General features: G+C 32.3%; 1 protein-coding gene across 1 annotated transcript; it reads left to right on the forward strand.

Moving 5' to 3' along the window:
* The first annotated feature begins 2,637 nt into the window (after positions 1-2,637).
* Positions 2,638-16,268, forward strand: LOC141302385 (GTP:AMP phosphotransferase AK3, mitochondrial-like). The gene is made up of 5 exons (XM_073832420.1): positions 2,638-2,948; positions 7,275-7,394; positions 7,488-7,660; positions 12,356-12,474; positions 15,251-16,268. Exons 1-5 carry the CDS (start codon positions 2,801-2,803, stop codon positions 15,366-15,368), a joined length of 678 nt encoding a protein of 225 aa, XP_073688521.1. The 5' UTR covers positions 2,638-2,800; the 3' UTR covers positions 15,369-16,268.
* The last annotated feature ends 1,775 nt before the right edge of the window (positions 16,269-18,043 follow it).

The following is an 18,043-nucleotide window of genomic DNA, read 5'->3' on the forward strand; positions in this document are numbered from 1 at the left end:
CCCCTGGTAATATGAGGCCTCTAAATATTTTGTTAACTAATTATTTAAAAAATTATTGTACTTTAAAACACATTTTTGATAAATCAATTATAATTAAATTTTTAATATTACTATATAGGTTTAATTTATTTTATATATTAGTTTTAATTATAGTTCAGTTTTAGTTTTTTTTCTATATTTTTCTGCACTTAGTTTTTCATATTTTATTTTAGCTTCATTTCAATTAATGTTTGTTAAATTAAATTAAATTAAAATGTTTTTAGTAGTTTTAGTAAACAATAATACCGTTGGTAATATGATGTCTATAAATATTTTGTTTAATTATTATTTGATAAATTATTACACTTTATTACACATTAATTATTTATTATTATTAAAAATAAATCAGCTTTATTTAAATTAATGTTTTTATTTAATAAAATAAAATAAAATGTTTTTAATAGTTTTTGTTTTAGTAAACAATTTTATTTAATAAATTATTATACTTTAAAATCAGTTTTAATAAATTATTTTTTAATAAATTATTACTATTATTGTCTAGTTTATTTTTAACATCAGTTTTAGTTTTTTTCTATATTTTTCTATACTTAGTTTTTCATATTTAATTTTATTTCAGATTTATTTCAATTAATGTTTTAATTCAATTAAATAAAATAAAAATAGTTTTAGTTTTAGTAAACGATAAAAGCCCTGATAATAAGAACTCTAAAAATATATTTTATTAAAATATTATTTAATAAATTATTACATTTTAAAATAAATTGTAAATAAATATTTTTTTTTACTTTCAGCTTTATTTTTAAATAATGTTTTTATTCAGTTAAATAAAATGTGTTTAATATATTTTTAGTAAGCAATAAGAACCCTCGTAATATAAACTCTATAAATATTCTGTTAAATTATTATTTAGTATTTTTTTATATTTTAAAACACATTTTTAATAAATTAATAAATTATTATTTTTTTTTTAAATTTCAGCTCTATTTCAGTTAGTTTTACCTTTGGTAAACAATAATAGCCCTGATCTCTATAAATATTCTATTAAATTATTATTTAATACATTTTATATTTTAAAATACAATTTAAGTAAAAAAAAAAAAAAAAAAAAACAAACATGTAGCTTTATTTCAAATAATGTTTTTATATTTAATTAAAATGTGTCTAATAGTTTTAATTTTAACAAACCATAATAACCCTAATAATATGAACTCTATACATATTTTATTAGATTATTATTTAATAAATGATTATATTTTAAAATACATTGTAAATTTTTTTTGTAACTTTCAGCTTTATTTCAATAATATTTGGTAATAATTGTTTTAGTAAACAATAGGAACCCTTGTAACATAAACTCTATAAATATTTTATTAAATTATTATTTAATAAATTATATATTTTAAAATACAATTTAGGTAAAAAAAACTTTTAGCTTTATTTCAAATAATGTTTTTATATTTTATTAAAATGTGTAATATTTTTTTATTTTAGTAAACCATAATAACCCTAATAACATGAACTCTATAAATATTTTATTAAAATATTATTATATTTTAAAATACATTGTAAATATTTTTTGTAACTTTCAGCTTTATTTCAAATAACGTTTTTATTCAGTTAAATAATATGTGTTTAATATTTTTTGTTTTAGTAAACAATAGTAACCCTTGTAATAAAAACTTTATAAATATTCTGTTAAAATTGTATTTAATAAATTATTATATTTTAAAACAGATTTTTAATAAATGAATTAAATTTTTTTAAACTTTCAGCTCTATTTCAATTAGTTTTAGTCATAATCCCTATTCTATTATTAATGTAATAAATTATTATATTTTAAAACAGATTTTTAATAATTTAAAAATATATATTTTTTTACTTTCACCTCTGTTTCAGTTAGTTTTAGTCTTAAACTCTATTCTGTTATTAATTTAATAAATTATTATATTTTAAAACAGATTTTTAATAAATTAATAAAAACATTTTTTTTTTAACTTTCAGCTCTATTTCAGTTAGTTTTAGCCCTGAACTCTATTCTATTATTAATTAAAAAATATTATAATTTAAAATACAATTTAAGTAAAAAAAAAAAAAACTTGTTTTATTTCAATAATGTTTTCATATTTAATTAAAATGTCTAATAGTTGTAATTTTAGTAAACCATAATAACCCTAATAATATGAACTCTATAAATATTTTATTACATTATTATTTAATAAATTATTATATTTTAAAAATACATGCTTTTAATATTAAACTATTATTTATTTTATACAACTTCAAAGGGTCCAAGTGCCCTAAAAAATTAAAGACAAAATTTTAACAGTTAACTATTGACATGAGCGTCGTATAATGTAGTAAAGTAAGTTTAAATTAAAGTTACTGTACTTTAGGCAGAAAATCTAGCTTTTGGAGGGTCTCCGGGTCTAGGTAGGCCTACTAGTCTCTGGAAACTTTAAAGTTTGAGATTTCGCAGTATCAATATAGTGTGCACTGCAGTAAGTCTCCTCACACGCCCACTTGAGCTTTAAAGCACTTCCTGTGTTGTGAACGCGATACATGCGCGTCCGCGAGAGATGCGCGTGCATTCGAAAAGGACGGGCTTAATCTGGGAATAAAACTGGAGTTACGTATCAATCGTTTTGACTCCACAGACGACTCCACATCCCTACGGTCCATTTCCGTAACATACATTTCACAGGACTGTAGCTGTCGGAGGGATGCTGTGAAGAGGAAATATTGATTTGACTCCACATCCACAAATAGCCACTAAAGGTTGCATTTTGAGATAAACACAAGTATGGGTTTGCAAACTGTGTTTCGTGCGGTGATCATGGGGGCCCCAGGCTCAGGAAAGGGGACCGTGTCGAGTCGGATAGCGCAGAGTTTCGGACTAAAGCATCTGTCCAGTGGAGACATGCTGCGGGCCAATATCGAGGCTAAAACAGGTAAGACAAGTCCGGACTGTATTCTCATATTGTTTATTATTAAATAACCGAGTTCGTTACGAACGAAGTTCAGTTTCCTTAAACGCAGCGATGATGAAAATGAAAAGAAAATGGCTGCAAAACTTCATGAACTCGATTTTATCCTGAAGACCAGGATATGTAATTAGGCGTTACTTATCTGCAGAACTAAGTGTCAATTTGGGACGTGTTTCAAAACGTAGTGCGCTATCTACCTAGACAGCAGTTTTGAGACATCGCGCTTTTCAAATGAGCTCACCTGAATGATGCCCAAACATAACAGCGTTTAGCTTGAGATAGAGGGGTCAATGGGTTTGCAGACCCTGGTTTTTGTTTCATTTTTGAACTAAAAGGCACGAAAGAGTTAACCTCCTTGCGTGACATCGAGCACTTTCTTCTAGTTCTTGTGTTGATGTAAACACTAAAGTTCAACTCAGGCTTTACGTTTGTGGCGTTACTCTTTTTTTAATACGTAGGCTGTTTGGTAATTTCAAATATTTGTACTTTAATGCTGCTTTTTAACTTTTGAAGTCAACGTCTTTTTCCAAAGATTGTGCTTTGCATACTAAACACGTCTTAAAGGCCCCTTGTCATCCAAGATGTTCATGTCTTTCTTTCTTCAGTCGTAAAGAAATAGTGTTTTTTGAGGAAAACATTTCAGGATTTCTCTCTATATAGTGGACTTCTATGGTGCCCTCGAGTTTGAACTTCCAAAATGCAGTTTAAATGCAGCTTCAAAGGGCTCTAAATGATCCAAGATGAGGAAGAAGGGTCTTATCTAGCGAAACAATCGGTTATTTTCTAAAAACATTTACAATTTATATACTTTTTAATCTCTACACAGAGTACACACAGAGCTAGACAAGACAAGCATTTGAGGTTACAAAGTATATAAATTGTAAATGTTTTTTGAAAATAACCCCTCATTTTGCTAGATAAGACACTTATTTCCTCAGCTGTGATCGTTTAGAGCCATCTGAAGCTGCATTTTGGAAGTTCAAACTCGGGGGCACCATAGAAGTCCATTATATGGAGAGAAATCCTGAAATGTTTTCCTCAAAAAACATAATTACGACTGAAGAAAGAAAGATGACAAGGGGGTTGTCAGGATTCAGGCAGGAACAGACGAACAACGACGTAATAAAAAAGATGTAATTTAATAAATCCAACGGAATACAGGTAGACACGGGAACACCAGGGGAAAACATCCATATAACATTAAAGATCGACAAGAGTACTGGGAAAACACACACCTTAAATAGACAGACTAATTACAAACACAGGTGCAGACAATAAGGGAGAAACCAAAAACACTCAGAACTGCGGGGGAAAATGGGAAAAACCAACAAGAAAGTCCGGGGGTGTGACAGGGGTGAGTATTTAGTACATTATCTGTAAATTTTTGTTCTAAAGTGAACTACTCCTTTAAGACTGTAGTTTGGTTACAAATCACATTGAAGCCCAAGTTTGCTTCGCTTCACTATTCAGAGGTTTGCAGGATTGTACTGTATACATTAGTGCAGGTTTCTTGTCTAGTCTAAGCTGAGCTCTATAAATAATGTTTTTGTAGAGGTATGCACATTTCCCAAATGGATACCAGATGTTGTGTGTGTCTCTGGGGGTTTTGTGACAGTGGGTGATGTATGTAGCATCATTAGTTATCTGGTGTGTAGTTCTACCTACCACAGACTGACTAACCCAGATACAACATTAACAAATCAAATTTAGCCAGATGTAGAATTACAGGAGAGAAATATTTACATTTGAGGTACAGTTATAGCTCAAAGAAGTACCTTATAGGATTACTTAGCTTTCAAAACAAAGCAAAAAAAAGACATAATGTACCCCCCCCCCCTGTCATTCAAGATGTTAACGTCTTTCTTTCTTCAGTCGTAAAGAAATTATGTTTTTTGAGGAAAACATTGCAGTATTTTTCTCCATATAGTTGACTTCTATGGTGCCCCCGAGTTTGAACTTCCAAAATGCTGTTTTAATGCAGCTTCAAAGGTCTCTAAACAATCCCAGCTGAGGAAGAATGGTCTTATCTAGTGAAACGATCTGTCATTTTCTTAAATAAATTAATATTTATATCTTTGAAGCTGCATTTAAACTGCATATAAACCATAGAAGTCCACTATATGGAGAAAAATCCTGAAATGTTTTCCTCAAAAAACATAATTTCTTTACAACTGAAGAAAGAAAGACATGAACATCTTGATGACAAGGAGGTGTGTAAATTATCTGTAAATTTTTGTTCTGGAAGTGAACTAATCCTTTAAAGGGACAGTTCCCTCAAAAATGAAAATTCTATCAATTAGTCAACCTTGTGTCTTTAAAAACTTCTGTGTAACACAAAAGAAGATCGTTTAAAGAAAGAATGCTGGTAAACAAATAGTTTTGGTTACCATTGACTTCCACTGTATATGGGCCATTCTACAGAATTGTTGTGAATTGCTGTCCCACAACCAAAAAACACATTTAAATGTAAATGGTTACTAAGATCCTTTCAGTATCTGCTGAAACCCACAATAATATTTAAAACATCAGTAAGCTTAATATATATATAAAATGATCATTTAGTGAGTACTTTCAATTGGGAGGTGGCTGTCCCGAACCCTAACCCCTAAATTTTAACTTATGACAATGATATTGAAATAATTTTTGCATTTTATTCCATTGTTGTTTTTAAAAAATATCATTTTTGAAATTCCAAAGAAAAAAAAAGATTTTATATTATAAACGGTCACGACTGAAACATTTGGTGAAGGTTCTGTAGTGACATCTTTGTTTTTGTTTTTTATGTTATTCCATAAAATTGTCACGACCGAAACTGTCACGACTGAAACATATCATCATTGTTTTGGTAGTGATTTGGGGGAAATAAATAAACAAAATTTTAGTATGTTTCAGTAGTGTTTTAGTATGCGAGTTAAAATTCTGTAATGTGATGTAGTCGCTATAAAAAATACTGTCACTACTGAAACATGGGATGTTTAGTCAACAATACAGTACACTGAATTATCAACTAAGATGTCATAAATCACACTTGAAATATTGGTAAAATTGTAACTGTTATTGATTTACCTCTGAAAACTTTTATAAAATAGAAAAAATATATTTACAAGGAAGATGTAAGCAAAATCATAATAGTTCAATATAACCCTTCTTATTAAATTATATATTACTGTGTCTCGGTAGTGACAAATTTGGCGAGAGGACAAATATTCCATAACTTTCTGAAAATACAAAATGAGAATTAACTGCACAATTACTAGAAATGTGTACCTCGGATATTATATAATTTGCATACATACAAAATCAGTAAAATTAGTTTTTTCCAAGACGTTTCCAATTTTTTGCCGTTTACATTTTTTGTGTACATTTTGTTGCAATAATTTGTTGGTAGTATAACAGTAATATTGTGAAAAAATTATTTAAAATAATTTTTTTTATACTAATTTTATATTCTATATACACTTATAAAAATAAAGGTGCTTCACGATGCCATAGAAGAACCTTTTTGTCTAAATGGTTCCACAAAGAACCTTTAACATCTGAGGAACCTTTCTCAAAAGGTTCACAAAAAGGTTCTTTGTGGCAAATTAGTTTCTTCAGATTATAAAAAGGTAAGCAAGAAATGGTTCTTTAAAGAACCTTTGACTAAATGCTTCTTTGTGGAACCAAAAATGGTTCTTCTATGGCATCGCTTGAAGAACCTTTTGAAGCACCTTCATTTTTAAGAGTGTACTATGTATTTTTTTTATGTAATTATATTTTGTGCAATATATTATCTTATTTATTTCTTAGACCGCAAAGCTGAATTTTCAGCAGCTGAATAAAGTATTCATTTTTTAAAAAAATTAAAAAATCAATAAAATCTTACTGACTCCAAACCTTAGTATTATAGGCCTAAAATATTTAGAACTTTACAGAAACGTTACAATGGGTCCCAGAACTATTATTTAAAGGTTATTACAATGTGTAGAGCCACTTGAAGCTGTAATCAGTTACTACAAGCTCATTGTAGTGGTCATTTCCGTTTGAGTTTTAATACTTAATAGCTAAGCGAAAGGTCGTACGATTCTCTGATGTTAATGTTAAACCTGATAGCCTTCAAATTTGAAATGAATTTTGCAAGTGTTTCAAATAAAACACTAAAATGTTTTTTTCGTATGATGATTGGCAGATGCATCCTATCCCTGTAAATAAGTGTATTATTAAGTATTAATAACAAATGCAAATATATTGCATTTCTGAAATTCTTCTGTCATTCTTGAATAACTGATCATCTCTTATTCACCTGGGCAGATTTGGGTCTCTTGATGAAGTCGTGTATCGATCAGGGTCAGCTGGTTCCTGATGATGTCATCTCTCGCCTCATCCTGTCCAGTCTGAGGGGTTTGGCGCAGACCAGCTGGCTATTGGACGGTAACTCTCACCCCGCACAAAACTGCTCTTCTGAGCCATATTATTGATAAACTCTGCAGTTTAATCGTGATTATCCTCATTCTGTCCCGGCAGGGTTTCCTCGTACTGTGGCTCAGGCCGAGGCCCTGGACAGCGTGTACGACGTGGACTCTGTTATAAACCTGGACGTGCCTTTCCAGACCATCCGAGAGCGTCTGACGTCTCGCTGGGTGCACCTTCCCAGCGGCAGGGTCTATAATATAGACTTCAACCCGCCTAAGAAACCAGTGAGTCCTCTGATCGTTTTATATTCTCTATCATTTCCTCATGCTGCTGTTGAGATATTTACAATTCTGCTTAACATCACTCCAGGAAACTGTTGATTAAACAAAAGAAACAGGAAGTTGTCCACTCTTGTTTTTATGAGAATCAATTTTCCAGGAAACATATTGTGTAAATAAAAATCGTTTTCTGCAGGTAATAATAGTGCAACGTTGTGTCAGGTAAATAGTGAGTTTTGTGAATTTGCATAAATGAGGTGAGCACTAAAAAGACTAACATTGATCTTGGCAACTGGATTGTTTAGGTAGTAGGGGTTCAATCGGGTAGTGCTAAAACCCCATTATAATTGTTAGAATGGTCAAGGATTAGCATTCTACACATAAAAGTGATTGTGCAGACCAAACCGTAAGTTGTAGAGACTTGAAACTTGGGGGGATGGTAGTACTCACACCACCTACAATATCACCAAAGCTCGCCCCAATCGGCCTGACTGGTGTGCTACAGCGATCAAAAGTACGAAATTGCTCATAATTCCTAAGGCCTCAGATTTTCAGATATTTTGTTTTTTTTTCCCAAAAACCAACTTTTGCAAACTAGTCCTAGGCTTTTCGCCCGATTGGAACCAAACCAGTGCAGAAAGATTCTCTGGAGAGTGAATATTTTTACCCTTTGGGTAGCTATAACATTCAAAAAGGGGCAAGGCCAAATATACCCAAAAGCCTAAAAATCCTGAACCAAAACTCAAAACTTGAGCACATGTGAAAGATGTTTCTAAACAAGCATGCAAAGTTTAATGGAGATAGAACAGGTGGTGTTATAACAGCCATAAATGTTAATAAACATCATAGTTCTATGGTAAATTACATTTAATTGACCCAGAATGCCTAAAAAGTGAACATATCTTTCAAAAATTGGCCTGACGGGGATGCTACCAGTGTTGTTTTTGACAACCATCTTAAAAGTCTTAGTCTTAGTCTTTTGGACTAAAATGCTTATTAGTTTTAGTCCAATTTTAGTCACTTCTATATGTGATAGTTTTAGTCCAATTTTAGTCAACGAAAAGTCAAAAAGGTTTTAGTCTAGTTTTAGTCAAAAAAGGGGAAAAAGTAGTCTTTTAACAAATTAATGTAGGTCAGTAAGTATTTTGCTGTTGGGTAGTGTCACGTGTAAGTTCTGAAAATAGCAGATCTATAATTCAACACAATGTGAGCTTCCGGATCGACTATTTTCACCAATAATTACAATAATGAAGGAATGTTTTAAAACATAAAAGACAAACAAGGATGGAATGCTAAAACGGCTTGCCATACTAGTATAGCAAAGAGTATTTAATGCTAAAACGGCTTGCCATACTAGTATGGCAAAGAGTATTTAATGCTAAAACGGCTTGCCATACTAGTATGGCAAAGAGTATTTAATGCTAAAACGGCTTGCCATAGCGGCAGATACGTTTTAGGTTTTGATTGGCATGCACAATAAGCAGAAATGTCATGCATTTTAAACATCTGACGAACCACCCACTAACATTTTCGTCTATTCTCGTCTCGTCAACGAAAACTCACACACGTCTCGTCATGTTTTAATCATCAACGAGCCATTTTTATCTCGTCATCGTCTCGTTATCGTCATGAAAAAAAGTGGCGTCAACGAAATGATTTTGTCATCGTCATCGTTGACGAAAACAACACTGGATGCTACAGCGATCAAAAGTAGATTTTCAGGTATTTATTTTTTTTTATTCTTTTTTTTTAAACCGTCTTTTGCGAACTAGTCCTAGGGTTTTCACCTGATCGGAACCAAACCAGTGCAGAAAGATTCTCTGGATTTAGTGAATATTTTAAATTTTTTACCCTTTGGGTAGCTATAACATTCAAAAAGGGGCAAGGCCAAATATACCCAAAAGCCTATAAATCCTGAACAAAAACTCAAAACTTGGCAAAAGTAGTTGAGCACATGCGAAATATGTTTCTAAACAAGCATGCAAAGTTTAATGGAGATAGAACAGGTGGTGCTATAACAGCCATAAATGTTAATAAACATCATAGTTCTATGGTAAATTACATGGAATTGACCCAGAATGCCTAAAAAGTGAACATATCTTTCAAAAATTTCCGTGACGGGGACGCTACAGCGATCAAAAGTACGAAATTGCTCATAATTCCTAAAGCCTCGGATTTTCATGTATTTTGGGTTTTTTCAAAAACCTACTTTTGCGAACTAATCCTAGGGGTTTCGCCCGATTGGAACCAAACCAGTGCAGAAAGATTCTCTGGAAAGTGAATATCAATAATTATCAAAAAAAGTTGAACTTTCGACTCTCTGTTGTGACAGAACACCAAAACGTTTGTAAGGGGCAGGGCCGCTATTACTAAAACGCCTATAACTCTTGAACGGAAAGAGGTATTTTCGGCAAACTTGGAACACATATGTAAGAGCTGAGGTCATAGTAAAATAAAAAAAATTCAGAGTTAGGCCACTTAGTGGCGCTATTAGTGGGGAAAAACATAAAAATGGCTATAACTACATACCTGTTAGGTCAATTGACTTGAAAATTGGTACGCACTGTCTTTGTCCAAAGTGCCACAAGTGTCAAAGACACTTGGCCAATGAATTTTGAGCACCTATTAGACAAGTTTAACGGAGACCGATCGGTATGAAACTCGGTGGGCATGTTCGAATTTTGAGAAGAAATCGGCCACTAGTTGACGCTAACGAGTTTTATGCCTCTGTAATCACATCCACACAATATTCATATAATTTGATACATCTTCTCATCCTTAGCAACTTTGCATCAAGAACCAATGCTGTCAGTCAAATTGTTTAATAAATATTATCGATTATGTAAAACTTTTGCGAACTAGTCCTAGCTTTTTTACTTAAACTCTATTAAACCACTGCCGCTATTAAATCACTCTGGACTCTCTAGATCAATAATTATCAAAAGATTGTTGAATTTTACCCTGTAAAAGGTTAAAAAGGGGTGTGGCCAAATATACCCAAAAGCCTATAAATCCTGAATGAAAATTCAAAACTTCAAATAACTCATGAGAACATATGACTGATGAGTCTAAACAAGCATGCAAAGTTTAATGAAGATCAGACCATAGGTGGCGCTATAACAGTCATAAATGATGTTAATAAAAGTCATATTTCTATGCCACAGGTGTCTATGAGGACAAATTTTGTGTATCTCAAAAAACATGGCCGTCATTGGCCAATGAAGTTTGAGCACCTATTAGACAAGGTTAACGGATGCCGATCGGATCGAAACTTGGTGGGCATGTTTGACTCACTGCCCTAAAGCTCTGTAAGAATTTTGAAAAAGATATGGGCCACTGGGTAGCGCTAACAAATTGTATGCCTCTGTGAATGCCGCTATACATCTTGAACAAAAACTCAAAGCTTTAATGGAGATTGGGCCATAGGTGGCAATATGTGATTTCATTATTCTGCTTGGAATAAAGTATATTGCTGAATGTACTGACAAGCATTTATGGTAAATTCAAATATACATTAATATAATTTTTACTGATACTTGCATTGAAATAAGTTGCAGTTTAATACACAAATATACATATTAACTTTAAATGCAATGTCCAACAACACACTACAGTTAAAATTACAGTTACAGCTTGTGCTTTAGTATGTTAGACAAAATCTAAATAAATGTACTTCTTTAAAGAATGAAAAAAAAACATTATAAAAATAATATACTAAAAAAGAAAACTTTAAATAATTACAAAGTGCACTTTGTAACTTTTCACTGCATGAAAGTGTCTCTTTTTAAGTATACTTAAGTGGCCTTTTATTTCATTAATATTACCTACTTTAAAGTACAACACACCAAATATTCCATAAATTAATAATTATTTTATAGAATTTGTCTTGCTTTAAAGATTTCTACAGGAGTTTTGCAATGTTCGCCAAACAGAAAGAGAAAAATACCTAAACACAACTCTTTCTTTAAATACTGTATGATAGGGGAACAACTTTTAAAAACGAAGCATTGGATCCTATATAAAATCTGTGTTAAACTTGTAAGGAGTGCAAAGCATTCCTGTGGTAAAAGTAGGTCGTGCTATTTCACAAGCTGGCGCTCAAGCAGATAGGAACGCATCTGTTTACTAAGGAATTTATGCAAGGAACTTTGCTCTCATCCCTGCAATAAAACGGGAGCAGCAAAGGAAGTCATGGAGTTCCTGTCCATTTATCAAACACTGTCGGAGAAAAGATGAATCGCATGTACTTTTTTTTACATTTTTGTAATTTCTAAGAATAGAGAGTTTTGTCTCCTGCCACAAAGTCTGTGAGGTTTTTGTGATACAAAACTGTTTCCTAATTGTTAGTTTGATCATCTTTGCAATCAGTTTGTATAATAAACCTCAAGACAGCAGTTGAGTGCGTTAAACTAACACAGCACTAGGCCAGTGTGAAACCGTGTTTGCCAAATACAGTTCTGAGCTTGTGTCAACACAAAACTGTGTGGCTGAAGGTCACTACTTTTAGCTCTGGAATTTATCAGCGCCTGCCAAAGATCGTTGACACTTTCAATACATGAATTCTTGAGATACAGTAGCGTTAATAGGGTGATTGTGGCACATTTGAAAGTTTTAGCATTTAAGTGGGCTGTTTGTGTTGTAGGCCTGCAGTCACGTCATGTGCGCTTATGGAGAATAATCACTGGTCTGTGTTGTGCACAGGGTCTTGATGATGTCACAGGAGAACCGCTGGTCCAGAGAGACGACGACAGTCCTGAAACTGTGTCCAGGAGACTCAAGGACTACGAGAGACAGACCCAACCAGTTCTAGAGTATTACAGGTACTGAAACCACAGCACTTTGGCTGTTTTATAGATGTGTGTTTGCATTATGATTTTTGTTGAATGAAAGAATTCAGCAACACTCACAGCTGAAAATGTTTCGGTTATTATTAAAGGAATAGTTCACCCTAAATCTGCCATACTTCACACTCAGTGATTCTAGAAAGGATGAATTCTTTCTTATGTGGAAACAAAGAGATCATGTTTAGCACAATGTCCATGCTGCTGTTTCCCATACAATGACAGTGAGGCTGCTGAGCTCCAAAAAGAGATAAAAGAACCACAGAAGTAATAGACACAGATTTTGTAGCTGGAATTTAAGGTAGACTCAGACATCTATGAAAGGCTGTTTCCGCCACTGAATAAAAAGATCAAATAAAGGTAATTAAGACTTTTTTTCTCAGAATTGCGTGATACAAACTCACAATTCTGACTTTTTTTGTCAGAACTGTGATATAAGCTTGCATTTGCGAGTTATAAAGTCAGAATTGCTACATATAAAAGTGCAGTTCTAACCTTGTTTTCTCTGAATGGCGCGATATAATCTCGCAGTTGCGAGTTGTAAACTCTGTATCGCATGAGATAAAGTTTACATCTCACTATTCCGACTTTATAATTCACAATTGCAAGTTTATAACACAATTCTGAGAAAAAAGTTAGAACTGTGAGATATAAACTTGGAGGAAAAAAAGTTTATATCCCACTGTTCTGACTTTATAACTCACAATTCTGACTTTTTTTTATAAAGCCAGTATTGGGTGAAATAAACTTGCAAATGCAAGAAAAAAAACGTAGAATTCCGAGATTATAAACTGGCAATTTTGAGAAAAAAGGTGAAATTCTACGAAATAAAGTCAGAATTGCAAGATATGAACTTTTTTTTCTAAAATTGTGACTTTATAATAAGCAATTGCAAGTTATTAAATCAGAATTATGAGATACAAACTCGGATTTTTGAGGAAAAAAAGAAAATTGCAAGTTTATATCTCGGTATTCCGACTTTATAACTCGCAATTGCGAGTTTATATCACAATTCTGAGAAAAAAGTCAGAACTCAGAATTGCGACAAACTCACATTTGTAGGAAAAAAAAGTCAGGATTACAATTTTATATCCCGCTGTTCTGACTTTTTTTTTTTTTTTTTTCAGAATTGCATGATATAAACTTGCAGTTGTAAATTATAAAGTCAGTATTGGGTGAAATAAACTTGCAAATGTGAGAAAAAAACTTTAAACTGCCAATTGTGAGAAAGAAAGGTGAAATTCTACAAAATAAAGAGATATGAACTCAGAGTCCTGACTTTTTTCTAGAATTGTGACTTTATAATAAGCAATTGCTAGTTTATATCTCACATTTCTGAAAAAAAAAGTCAAAATTGGGAGATATAAACTCAGAATTATGACAAAAGTCAGAATAGTGAGATACAAACTCGTATTTGTAAGAAAAAAAGTCAGAATTGCAAGTTTATATCCTGCTGTTCTGACTTTATAACTCACAAACATTCGAGTTTATATCTCACAGTTCTGAGAATAAAAATCAGAATTGTGAGGTATAAACTCAGAATTGTGAGAAAAAAGTCAAAATTGCAAGATTTAAACTCACAATTGTGAGAAAGGCAAAATTCTAAGAAATAAAGTCAGAATTGTGAGATATAAGCTCAAATTTGTGAGAAAATAATCAGATCTGCAAGTTTATATTTTGCTGTTCTGACTTTATAAATCGCAATTGCAAGTTTATATCTCACAGTTCTGAGAAAAAGGTCAGATTTGCTAAGTATAAACTCAGAATTGTGAGAAAGAAGTCAGAGTTGTGACATTTAAACTGAGAATTGTGAGAAAAAAAGTCTGAATTGTAAGTTTATATCCCACTATTCTGAGAAGAAAAGAACTGCAAGATGTAAACTCGGTATTGCAAGAAAGAAAGGCGAAATTCTAAGAAATAGTCAAAATTCTGAGATTTTTTCTAGAATTATGACTTTATAACACACAACTGCAAGTTAAGTCAGAATTGTGAGATACAAACTCACATTTGTGAGAAAAAAGTGAGAATTGCAAGCTTATATCCCGCTGTTTTGACTTTATAAATCACAATTGCGAGTTCATGTCTCACAGTTCTGAGAAAAAGGTCAGAATTGCTAAGTATAAACTCAGAATTGGGAGAAAAAAGTCAGAACTGCAAGATGTAAACTCGAAATTGCAAGAAAGAAAGGCGAAATTCTAAGAAATAAAGTCAGAATTGGGAGACATAAACTCTGAATGCTGACTTTTTTATTTTCTAGAATTATGACTTTATAACACACAACTGCAAGTTAAGTCAGAATAGTGAGATACAAACTCGCATTTGTGAGAAAGGTGAAATTCGAAGAAATAAAGTCAGAATTGCGAGATTTAAACTCAGAATTCTGACTTTTCCCTATAATTTACTTCTGTATCCCACTGTTCTGACTTTATAACTCACAATTGCGAGTTTATACGTCACAGTTCTGACCTCTGCCCGCAAAAATGTAAAAAAATCTAACCTATTGCAAGTTGCAATCCAAAATATATGTTAAATTCACAACAGAGATGGAGATTGCAGGTTTTACTATGAAATGAGAAGCTGTCTGGGAAACCCTGTTATCATCAATTGTCACTGGTTTTCCAATGTCTGGTCAAAATAAGACATTTTTCTGAGATTTTGGGATGAAGATATGGGAGAATGATTGCTTTAAGCTGGACTGAGTGTAATGTATTCTGAATAATGAGATGTTTGAGCCATGATATGTGATATTCTCCAGGAGTAAAGGAGTGTTGGAGACCTTCTCAGGAACCGAAACCAATAAGATCTGGCCTCACGTTCATGCCTTCCTGACTAGGAAAATACCAGGAAACCAGCAGGCTATGGGAAAAGCGTGATTGCACAACAACCTTGAGGACTTTCACCACAACTAAAGTACACTGTTGGATAAAGCACAATGCACCTCTGTGGCCTCAAGCAGTCTACTGTATTTGTCGAAGCCTTTGGGCTCAGCATCTGGTTTTACGCCTTTGTGAGAAACTTAGTGCCAAACTAAAAGTTTATGGTCAAACTAGTCTCACGAACCCTGTCCTCTTAACAAAATAAACCAGCTTAGAGAGTTCCAGATTAATAGTTGACTCCAAAGTTAATCATTTTCAACTTTCCATTTAGAAGAAGTGCCCAACCCATACTTTTGCATCTTTTTTTTTTCCTTTTAACTGAAGTGGCTCCAAAGTGTGGACGCTGCAGCTCCAAAACATTCCTGTTTATTGAAATTTGTCCATACAAGAGAAAAGACGTATTCATTTAAATATGTAATTTAATTTGAATATTTAATCCTGATTTTTGCCATTTTTGTAAACCACTGTGGCCTTAATAAGCAAAAACAGTTTAATCAAAAATCTGATGATTGTGTGGCGATTTTTCTATTGTAGATAAAATGAATGAACAGTGTTAGAGTTCATATTTTTTCTGCATATACAAAATGTATTTTTAATTAAGAAACGTTTGCACGATACAATAATTCATAAAGGGAATAAATCTGTTGTTTGATCAATTATTTTGAGTTCTTTCATATAGATGAACTGCTGTTGTGTGGTCATGAAGTCCTAGGCCATGAGCGCAAAATGTTAATTAATTTATGAATTTAATTTTATGGCACAGTTTGCGAATCACTGTAAAAATTGTAGTGAGTGAAAACCCTGCTGTTCAAAAATGGATAAATGAAGTGTAATGCAAAGCAGGTGATTTTTCTTAAAGTTCTTTGAAACAACTGCAATAAAAACAGTGAAGCTTGAGCCTTTTTAGTTTTTCTTTTGGTAATGAATCACATGAACGGCTCTAGATTTTATATATATAAAGGGGCGTTTCCTTAGAGAAGGTAAGGGAGGCAGTGCCTCCTCAAAATATTGGATAAGAAAAAAATTCATAGTACAAAAATAAAACAAAAATCCAAAAGTGTATAAATCAGTTGTTTGCTTGAAACGCTGTTTAAAAGCAACACCAGTAAGTAAAGTTACATGCCTCCCCTGAGCCCACTGAGTTTTAACAAAGCCCATTTCCGCCATGAATAAAAAATAAATAAAGATAATTCTGACTTTTTATCACACAGTTCTGACTTTTCTTGCAATTGCAAGTTTACATCTGGCAGTGCTGACTTTTTTTCAGACTTGTGATATAAACTCTTATAAAGTGTGATAAAGTCAGAATTGCGAGATTTAGGCCCAGTTTCACAGACAGGGCTTAGACTAAGCCAGGATTAGGCCATAGTTCATTAGGACATTGAAATAATTTTTATAAACTAAATAAATTTTGTTTCAGTTGAAACAGCTCAGACTTACATTTTAGTCTAGGACTAGGCTTAAGCATTGTCTATGAAACCGGGGGCTAATCTCACGTTTGATTTTTTTTCTAGAATTGCGAGTCTATAGCACGCAAAATTAAGAGTTTATATCACAAGTCTGAGACACAAACTCGCAATTGCGAGAAAAAAAGTCAGAATATAAACTCGCAATAGCAAAAAAAATAAAAATAAAATAAAATAAAAAAAATGAAATGTGAGAGAAAAAAATTCTGTTTGCAATTCCAACCACTCGCAATTGCAAGTTTGTAATATCTCGCATCATTCGTTTTTTTTTTTCTATTGGGAATTTCTCAGAATTGTGAATTGAGTTTATATCTCACAATTCTGACTTTATAATGCAATTGATAGTTTATATCACAATTCTGAGAACACAGAAGTCTTTTTTCCCCTCAAAACTAGTAATTTAAACAATTCCAAACTCATAATTCTGACATAAACTCGCAACTGACCATATGCACATACTTCCTTGTTTTAGAGCCAGCTCAGTCATTTCTGGTCAACTGTACTGTGCCGTAATACGAGCGTGCTTTGCTCATTTTCTCTACATAATCCATTTACAATCTAAGAAAAGTTCTGTTTGTGTAAGAGGACCAAACGTCCATGTATGCCTCTTCAAAACTGACAAACACAAGTTTAATAAAATACGTGAGTAAATCGGCTAAATATGCGCGAGTCATTGCTATGATTGACAGTAATAACCGGACAAAATAATGACAAGCTGATTAAAAAAAAAAACAGCTGTGCATTGAGTGATTCAGACTAAATTCAGAGCAACAAAACTACATCAGTAACAAGTTTGTGTTGGTTAAATATAGGTTATTTAATAGATTTCACAGTTCAAGATAAAGCTTAAAAGATGTAGTTATTAAATTAAATAAAATATTTTAAATCGATTCATATTGAGTGCATTATTTAGTTCTTATACCATTAATATTAAGCTTATTTAATTTGTAGTGAACTATAAGTATTTAAATAATTCACCCTTATTGGCTGTTTGTCTTTGAGCTTAATGACTTTCTGCACTTTCTATACTATATACTTCAGTGCGGTAAAAGTACTACAATTTATTACACTAGTCATTTTATAATAAATCAAAAAGCAAGAGTTGAAATGGCAGCTGCAGCCAATGATTGATCCTCTGCTGCCATCTTCTGGTTTTGTGGGTAATTTCATATCATTTTTAGCTTAAAAAAAATATTTTTTTTTCCA

Source organism: Garra rufa, unplaced genomic scaffold (assembly GCF_049309525.1).
Source record: "Garra rufa unplaced genomic scaffold, GarRuf1.0 hap1_unplaced_001, whole genome shotgun sequence".
Taxonomy (NCBI): Eukaryota; Metazoa; Chordata; class Actinopteri; order Cypriniformes; family Cyprinidae; genus Garra; species Garra rufa.